Source organism: Podarcis tiliguerta, assembly GCF_965153285.1.
Source record: "Podarcis tiliguerta genome assembly, chromosome: 14".
In the NCBI taxonomy this organism is placed as follows: domain Eukaryota; kingdom Metazoa; phylum Chordata; class Lepidosauria; order Squamata; family Lacertidae; genus Podarcis; species Podarcis tiliguerta.
Genome location: NC_139547.1, coordinates 21,160,404 through 21,170,145, shown reverse-complemented (window position 1 = coordinate 21,170,145; position 9,742 = coordinate 21,160,404). Strand labels below are relative to the sequence as shown.

The 9,742-nt window shown below is 44.3% G+C and overlaps 1 protein-coding gene across 5 annotated transcripts in view; it reads right to left on the bottom strand.

Annotated features, from left to right (window-relative positions):
• The window catches only part of PCSK6 (proprotein convertase subtilisin/kexin type 6), a 106,846-nt gene that overhangs the window by 16,010 nt on the left and 81,094 nt on the right, over positions 1–9,742 (bottom strand). For 4 of the 5 annotated variants that reach the window (XM_083411940.1, XM_083411941.1, XM_083411939.1 and 1 more), the window contains 4 exons: positions 8,095–8,274; positions 2,766–2,868; positions 1,162–1,358; positions 437–524 (listed from right to left, as the gene is read on the bottom strand). In XM_083411940.1, the coding sequence (XP_083268066.1) occupies positions 437–524; positions 1,162–1,358; positions 2,766–2,868; positions 8,095–8,274 (568 nt within the window). Of the gene's footprint in view, positions 1–436; positions 525–1,161; positions 1,359–2,765; positions 2,891–8,094; positions 8,275–9,742 lie in introns of all 5 variants that reach the window. The other variant, XR_014504569.1, reaches the window with a different exon arrangement.

Sequence of the window (9,742 nt, the reverse complement as noted above, 5' to 3'; positions counted from 1 at the left end):
AGCACATGGCTTTCCCCAAGAATCTTGGGAACTGTAGCTGAACCTTCACAGAGCTACAATTCCCAGCAACCCAAATTCTTACAGACTCTAGTACAAGAGATTGCACAGGTATGCAAGATTACAGGTGTGCATGGGTAGGGAGGAGAACAAAGCTCCAGTAAATTGGGATTTCTGTGTGCCAGGTGATAGCGACAAACTACTGTTTCTTTTGTGGCCTGGTTGTGAATGTCCAAGGGGAAGCCTGGCTGGCCACTGTGGGGACAAAAAGATATCAAACTAGATGGACCCTCGTCTGGCCTGATCCAGCAGGGGGGTCAACTGTACATGCCTAGTTTTGACCCATTTCCCCTATTAAATGATTTGATAAATTCAATGTTAGTTTCTTCAGAAGAAATTCTGAAAGCCTAAAACATTTTTTTCCCCATTAGCAATTTACCTGAATCCATCTTTGCAGACAGTGCATTTATCCATCTCGCCAACGCATTTCTTACAATTCTGATGACATTTCTGACAACGTCTCTGACCTTTATTGAGGAAGAGGGGGAATCAGAAAGATGATCAATTGCAGATGTTGGAGTTTATAAGCTTCAGATTCTTGCAATCTATTTGTCAAATTCACAATAATCTAATACTAAGAGTATAATTGTTTTTAGACCAAGTGGGAAACTAATTCTTAGTTTTTATGACAAAAGAATAACCCACAAAACTTATCAGTTTCAACTTTAAATTAATAAGTTTCCAGACCTCATTGTTTTGGAGGAAAACAATGAAGAATTAAAACAGCATAATATTTAAAAGCTTGTTTAATGGCTCCCATTTTTAATGGGCAAGGACAAATGTTAAAGGCTGATGCTGCAAATTATGAACAGTTCAAACTTATGAACTTGTTGGGACTGTTTTGGTTATACCGTGTCACTGTGAGAGAGAATGAAAAAGAAAAGACTTCTAAAGCTTTTCTTTCTAACAAAGGGGGTTGGTATCTGTTGATCAAATTGTAGGTGCTCTTACCCTTCAATATTTTTCCTTAAAGATGGGAAGCTACAATGAGGGGTTGACAGTATGCAGAACTTGAAACACAGAGACAATTATATTGGGTAAAAACAAAACAAAAACCTTCAATTGGTTAGCAGCCCTTAGCTGAGAAGCATTTCCTTTCCTTACCCTCATCAGAGTAAAACCCAGCTGGACACAGCATCACACACGTATTCGTCTCTTGGTGGTGATAGAAGCCGCGTTTGCAGGCTGTGCACGAGTTCTGGCTTCTACCCAAGCACACTTCACAGCCCCTGTAGCATCTGCGGCATTTCCGCTGCGAAGTGTCCCCAAAGTAGCCAGGGGGGCAGGAATTTACACACTTCCTGGGGGGGGGGGGGAAGGCAGATAGAGAAACACAAGGAAAGTGAGGGGCTCCAGCACAACCAGTTGTTATGGTCCTGTCTCCATTGTGAGCATCACAGTTCTTTCCTGCCATCTAAATGTTGCATGGTTCTCTGATTGCCCATTCACCTGTTTGTTTTGCCAACATGTGGCTTCCAGAGACATAAGAAGAGACTGCTGGATCAAGCCAATTGGGTCCTATTGCTTTATAGCATGGGTAGGCAAACTAAGGCCCGGGGGCCGGATGAGGCCCAATCACCTTCTAAATCCGGCCCACAGATGGTCCGGGAATCAGCATGTTTTTACATGAGTAGAATGTGTCCTTTTATTCAAAATGCATCTCTGGGTTATTTGTGGGGCCTGTCTGGTGTTTTTAGATGAGTAGAATGTGTCCTTTTATATAAAATGCATCTCTGGGTTATTTGTGGGGCCATAGGAACTCGTTCATTATTTTTTTTCAAAATATAGTCCGTCCGCCCCCCGCCCCCAAGGTCTGAAGGACAGTGGACTGGCCCCTGCTGAAAACATCTGCTGACCCCTGCTTTATAGCAAGGGCAGGGAAGCTTTTTCAGCCCAAGAGCCACATTCCCTCTAGGAAAACTTCGGGGTGTGTGTGTGCACAAACTGAAGTCCAGCTCCGAGGGCCTTCTGGTGGTTTCCTCACCGTGAGAAGTGAAGTTACAGGGAACCAGGCAGAGGGCCTTCTCAGTAGTGGTGCCCGCCCTGTGGAATACCCTCCCATCAGATGTCAAGGAAATAAACAACTAGCTGACTTTTAGAAGACATCTGAAGGCTGTTCAGGGAAGTTTTTAATGTTTGATGTTTTATCATGTTTGTAATATTCTGTTGGGAGCAGCCCAGGGTGGCTGGGGAAACAATAAATTATTATTATTATATCCATAATATACAGAAGGGGACACAGAAGATGAGGAGTGAGGGAGACAAGTACTCACCCACGCATGCAGCTTGCATCCTCACCTAATCCTCATCTCATTGTTGGACCCCGTTTCATATATATTATGTCAATCATAAACTGGAAGAATTATGAGGCTGCAAACCTCAGCATGCTTGAAAGTTAACTCCATTAAAAAATCAATACAACTTAACTTTAGAAAAGATAGATATGATGGGAATATTTTGTTTTGTTTTTTTACATTTATATCCCAGTTGCCCTGCCCCTAAGGAGCTTGAGATGGTGTACTTGTTTCTCCCCCTTCCTATTTCAGCTTCACACAACAACCCTGTGAGGTAGGTTAGGCTGAGAGACAATGAACGGTCACTCACCCATGGCTGAGTGGGAATTTTGTACCTAGCTCTCCCACCACTAAACCACCGCACCTGCTCCTTCAGAAAGCTAACATGTGCAATAAGACTTCTGTCCACTTTACCTGCCAGTTTTAAGGCTCCCGAGGCTGAAATGGAAACAGTTCAGGCACTGGTCAGCGTTGGGGCCGTCGCATCCTTTGTCGCCACATTCCGTATGGCACGGACCTTAGAGAGACAGACAGTTCTGCTGAAAGAAGAGATATAAAACTCCTCCTAGTTCAACCCACAAAATTGCATCCGGTGTACATTCTATCAAGTGTACCACATACCAGTAGAATTAAAAAACATCAACAAGCAACCCCAAAATGCTGGGAATACTTTGCACTCATTTTCCCTCCTTCCCCAACCCCAAAGGTTTACCATAATCATACCGAGAGCCAAAAGCCAGCAAGGCTCTTTCAATTGGTGTATGCCTGGCACGAGGAGCACGAAACTGACTTAGGTTTTAAAAAGGGGGTCCATGGCTTAGCTCTCCTTTAGGTGCTCTGCTTCAGACTGCACCATGATCAGTGGTTTAGTGGACGGGGGGGGGGGGGGGTGCCATTATTGTTTCTGTAGCAGGGTCCCTACCTCTGGCATCCTAAAGCTGCTCAATCAGGATGAAAGGGGAGTTTTTTAGCCACTGTATGTTCCTAAAGCTAAGCATTTGCGGACGCTGAAAATACAAGGTGCTTCAGTTTCAGGAGAATGGCATTCAAGTTCTGTTGCAATCAATGAAACCTCATGGAAAACACAACTGAAGTCACTCTGAAAGAAGATACAGACCACTCCAAAACATTTGCCCATGTCTATGCACAGAAAATAGGGACGCGGGTGGCGCTGTGGGTTAAACCACAGAGCCTAGGACTTGCCGACCAGAAGGTCGGTGGTTCGAATCCCCGCAACGGGGTGAGCTCCCGTTGCTTGGTCCCTGCTCCTGCCAACCCAGCAGTTCGAAAACACGTCAAAGTGCAAGTAGATCAATAGGTACCGCTCCGGCAGGAAGGTAAACAGCATTTCCATGCGTAGCTCTGGTTCGCCAGAAGTGGCTTAGTCATGCTGGCCACATGACCCGGAACCCCAGAGTCGGTCACGACTGGACCTAATGATCAGGGGTCCCTTTACCCTTTACCTTATGCAGAGAAAATAGTAGATCTAGCTGAAAGGCAACACCTGGAGGAAGGGCCACCAGCTCCTGGGGGCCGAGCCCTTTGGACCCTCCCCAATATATTGGGGGTAGGGGCCAGGTGCCCCCCAATGCCCCAAAAGCATGGAAACGTTTTATTTGCAGCTGTATAGCTGAGTCCCAGGACTGTCTCCAGGCCACACCCTTCACTGTCCCTGTGCAAATGCTTTGGTCTGTTTGGAAACCATCCCTGAATTTTGAAAATGTCTTGCTTGTGGTCCAGATTTCATTGGTATTGATATATATAGTCAAAGGTATAAGTACCCTTAAGCTTGGTTTTGTTTACTTCTAGAATCCAGATACTGCCAGCAAAAAGTGTCAAGGGTATTATGGCAAGCGCAGCCCAAAATGACATAAATGAGCAGAAGAACTTGCATGTCCCACAAAACACAGAGGTCCAATATTGGGACAGGTTTCAAAGCTGAGCCGAGCTATGCAGCTGTGTACGATTCTACATTTTTGAAGGTTTCGCCAACGTTTATGAGACCACCTGGAAAAAGATTCCAAACGCCACAATAAATTTTGTGTGAATAATTTAATAGCGCTGGGGGGGTGGGGGTGGGCAGAGCTTGGAAGGACAACAAAGCTGCATCTGCGGCCAGTTTTTAACAGGAGGAGTGGGCTCTGTCCAAAGAAACCCATTCACCTACTCCTGAATTCTCGGCTCACAGGAAGAGGCTCTATAAACTAAGAGTCAAACAGAACCTAACATTTATCTCGCAGCCATAATATTAGTATACAGGATATCAGCTAAGCCAGCAGCAGCAGCAGCAACTCACATTTCTTGCTCATTTCTTTAAGGGCAAGAAAGTTACAAGGCCTAACGTGCAGCTACCAGGCCAATTGAATGTCTTGCCCCGGCAATACAGCTTGTCAACTTAATTGTCTCAAGGAGGTGGCCATTAAAAAGGCATGCACATTTCCGAAACTTTTGGTATCCGGGATGTTGGGTGGTTGCCTTTCCCCCCTCAGATTAAAACTGGAGACGCAGTTCAGCCTTAAAGATGCATCTAAATTTACTAGGGACTGCCACCCTTGCTTGTGTTGCTTACCAATCCCGCCAAACCCCACCCCATTCCTCTCCCTTTACCTCTTACCTAACCTATATCTCCTCACAGCTCCTCTGTTCCCCCCCCCCATCGCTGCTTTAATTATTCAAGCCTCTGCTGTTGTTTAAAGCCACCATTTCAAACCTTCCTTCTGTTTTGTTCCCTCCTCCTGTTCTGAGTTCATGAAATCTAGGATTGTGATGCACCACTACAAATCCTCCAACAGGGGCTGTGTGATGACAGCCTTACATTTTTATGTATATAGAAAGATAGGCATAGAGACACAAAAGTGAAACCAGCAGCAACGGTCCTGTCTGGAACGACACAGCAGCTCCAGTAGCTCCTCGTACTTAATACTGCCTCCTGGGCATTCTGTACTCCCGGACTATCAAGGCAATGGTTTCTAGGCAATGGCGGTGCTTCACACCTGTCATGCTGTAGTTCTGGGACGGGGAACCAGTGGTCCTCTGGGTGCTGCTGTACTTCAGCTCCCATTGGCTCCAGCCAGAATGGCCAGGGATCAAGGATGATGGGAGTTGTAGCCCAGAAACAGCTGGAAGGCCACAAGATCCTCAACCCTGCTGTGTTGAGCAAGGCTGTGTCAGCTGCTGCACATCTTTATACCGCTCACTTAGGATGAGGTTGCTGCCCACATATTTGCAAAGAAAGGAGAGGGATCACGGATGCATGGGACCTCTCTGAAACAGGACAGGCATTTCTGGTTTTCTGAAGATTGAGAGGAAAGCAATTAAGCCACCTTTCCTGGGGAGGGTTCTAAAGATCAAGCAAAACTACAGGAAAGTTACTAGCTCTAACATGGGGTAGTCAATGTGGTGCCCTCCAGATATTGTTGGGTTACAACTCTCATCAGCCCCAGGCAGCATGGCCCATGGTCAGGGATGATGGGAGTTACAGTCCAGCAACATCTGGAAGCCAACCACATTGGCTACTCCTGTTCCATCACCTGGTCCATCATGACACTGATACGAAATTCTGCTTTTCTTGAAGCCTCTGAGTCACCCCCCCCCCTGAAGCATGGGTCAGCTATAGCTCAGCGGCGCATTCTGGAATCCCGCTGCATTTTTACTCCATCTTTGAGATGATGGCACTGCCAATATACTGGCGGAGATAGTAGGCATCAACTGCATGGCGCCTCTCTATGCTGAACAGCATGGAGTAGCAGATGTATTGCTGCCCTGGGCTCCTTCAGGAGGGGCAGGAAAGAAATGGAATAAGTACATGAATAAAATATCCCTCACTTTCCAAGGCACACTTCAGTCCTTCTTAGTAGCGCACCCCGACATGGAGTTATCATATCATATGATAGTGCTTTGCTGCATGATGTTAAAGGTAAAGGTACCCCTGCCCGTACGGGCCAGTCTTGACAGACTCTAGGGTTGTGTGCCCATCTCACTCTAGAGGCCGGGGGCCAGCGCTGTCCGAGGACACTTCCGGGTCACTTGGCCAGCGTGACATCGCTGCTCTGGCGAGCCAGAGCCGCACACGGAAACCCCGTTTACCTTCCCGCTAGTAAGCGGTCCCTATTTATCTACTTGCACCCAGGAGTGCTTTCGAACTGCTAGGTTGGCAGGCGCTGGGACCGAACAACGGGAGCGTACCCCGCCGCAGGGATTCGAACCGCCAACCTTTCGATCGGCAAGCCCTAGGCGCTGAGGCTTTTACCCACAGCGCCACCCGCGTCCATGATGTTATATCCTCATAATTCACAGGGTGGTGCATGAGCCCACCCCACAAAGAGATACAAATCAGAAATCCTAAACTCCACAGCCAGAGCCCCTCTGTTAATTCTGGGCTCTGGAGGAGATAGCCAAACTAAGTACACTTGTATTGTGGTTCTCATTCTGCCATTTGTACTGTTTTCCAAAACATTCTGTTTTGGTTTCTGCCAGTCACCGGAAGAGATATGGGATAAATTTGATTCAGTTCACATTTAAAGACAAACCACCATAATTCATACATTACAAAGCAAATACAGGAACTTAAACGCAGCCATCCTTCGAGATTCACACTTTTTCTGGATTTTGCTATGCAGTCCTCTAGCGAAGAAACGTGTACAAAATGGCATAGGCTACAGTTTGCATATAGTGTGAAAATAACATACAAAAATGCTTTCTACGAGGAGGAGAAACTGCTTTGCAAAACTGTGCATATTACACCAAACTGCATACAGATCTGTGTATATTAGGATAAATTAGCAACACGATACTGATGAAATTTCATGAGGGAATAATAATTAAAAAAGAAAAAGGGGAAGGACTAGTGGTGTGGTCTTCTGCAACCCCACTTTATATGTATGTATTTCATGTGTATTTTAATGAACTGAATAATGAGTCATGGGGATGTGGGGAGTGTGTGCATAAACTTAGCAGGGCTTATCTTTTCAGTTGCTAATCTGTTAATGTTGTTAATACTGTTTTGTAGAACGCCACATTGATTTGTTAATCATATATTATGACTTTTGCTGTAATTGTGACGCTCAGCTTATTTTTAGTTGCTGCTTTGCTGCTAACAGTGCTTCATAGACAGCAATTGTTTTATTGATGGTCGTCAATTATTTTATATTAATTATGCTGCCTTTGTGATGTTCTATGATGTTATTGTTAGTTGTTTGTAAGCTGTTCTGGGATTCATTCAAATGGAAAGAGGCACAGAAATACAATAAATCAAAATCAATTTGCATTCTGAAATTTAACAGGCATTGTCCATACCTGTCGGACGTTTATCTGTATAACCTCAAAAGGCTTGGAAACTTCCTGTTGTAATGTGGTTTTAATTTCCTATATGCTAGTAGGAGTCGCATCATGCATTTGGGATTAACCAGTTTGGAATTAGAAACATGGAAACCAAATCGCAACGTTCTCAGGAATCTGAACGGATTCTTGTACTTGCTGAACACCAAAGGAAATGGACAAAACAATGTACTAGTTTGGGATAGGGTCAAATTTTTTGGAAGTCAATGGAGCACCATCTCTGTTCATAGTACTTGTGGTGGACTTGGCAATAAGAAGGCTTGGTGTACTGGATTACAAACCATCTCCTAGTTTTTCCAAGGTGGGGGGAGTGACGGCTCCGGTTGCTTGCATAAGGAAGTGGAGTTTGAAGCAGGGAAGGGAGGAAGGGACAGACAGACAGAGAAATGAGATTTGGGCACTTTACCTGTGTATTCCTCTTCATCCTCCAGTATCTCCATCTGAGTTTGGAAGAAAGCCGCTTTTGAGGCTTCCATGTCAGAAGATGGCATCTCCAGCATCCTTGACCTGGAGTGATGGGAGCTGGAATTGGAATACGGGCTCTCAGCTGTTCCATATAAAATGAGGCTCCATTCTTTTAACTTTCCTGCAAAAGATTCGGCATTCATAAATATTGCCCTAGTTTGCACATTAACACTAAGCAACAGTGCATTAAACTATGGTTTATACGATAGTCTGGACCCTGTCCAGGGGTTTGTTTACTACCAACAAACCACAATCTTAAGCCACGTCTTGTTGTTACCTTACAACTTTTAAAAAATGATTACTTGGCATTGAAGTGTGAACCTAGCATTGTTCCTTAACTATGGCTTGCTTGGCCGCCCCAACCTAGGTATTCACCAAGCTATAAAAGCACGAGGCAAGAGCAGCTAAAAAACAACCCAAGTTTGGAGGAACAAACCATAGTTTGTTTGATTGTCTGTGGGACAAATCATGGTTAACTCATGCTTTGTTAAACAAACCATAGTTTAAACAATTTTTGAAACAGCTTTTCCCAATCTGGTGCCCTCCAGATGTTTTGGATTACACTCCCATTATCCCAGGCCAGCATGGCCAATGGTGAGGGATGATGGGAATAAACAATCCAAAACATCTGGAGGGCACCACGTTGGGGAAGGCTGCCTTAAATGAATCAACGCTTAGCATTATGTATGATCCAGGTCATTAAGTCCATTAACTGTTAATAATCAGTCATCTGCCTTAACTGATGGAAATGCTCCCAGGTACCGCCTACTAATGGATTATTTGACAAGGTTGTAATGGACACAATTACTTAAAATGGATAAAACACCTATGCAAATTAAGTCGGCTTTGCATCCTAATTTCAAGGGTGATTTCTTGTGAAAATGATCCCTATTTCAGGTAAATATTCGCTCCAAAAGGGAGATGTGTAAAAGTCTTGCTAGAACTAATCCTATTCTGACGTTGATCTGTTTTAATGAATTTGATCCTTGATGGCTCTGAAAAGAGAACGTGGAAGAGGAAATTGGCAGTTACGTTTGAAATGAGTGCTTAATGAAATCTTGGTAAATGTGTTACTCTTTTGAAATGTTTGAATGCTCAAATAAAGTGGTTGAAACATCAATTCAAATTAAATAAGTGTGAAAATTACAAAAGTCTACTATATGTTTTGGAAAGTTCTTGGTTCATTCCATGCACATTTGGAATGAACCAATTTGAAGAATCTTAAGATACTCTAACCAAATATTGCATGATGCTTCCTGAGGTCAAGAAGCAGATTTTCATCTATGTTTGGATACACCTGGATGCCATTTTGAACCAAGATGGCGGACTGAACCTTTCAAAACTGCACTGATTTTTTTTTGTTTCCAACATTTCCCAAGCAACACTGGTTATGAGGAAACTAATGTACACATAAGTGACTTTTTGAGATAACAAGGGAATGCAAAGATTGACAATTTAGTTTCTCCTTCATCCTTTAAGACCTCATTGACACATACCTCAGAATGAGGTGGCAGAGTTATGAGACAGTTGAATGGCCTTTAGTGCTTAAAACTACAGAAGGGTGAATCATATTCTTCAACGCTTCCACC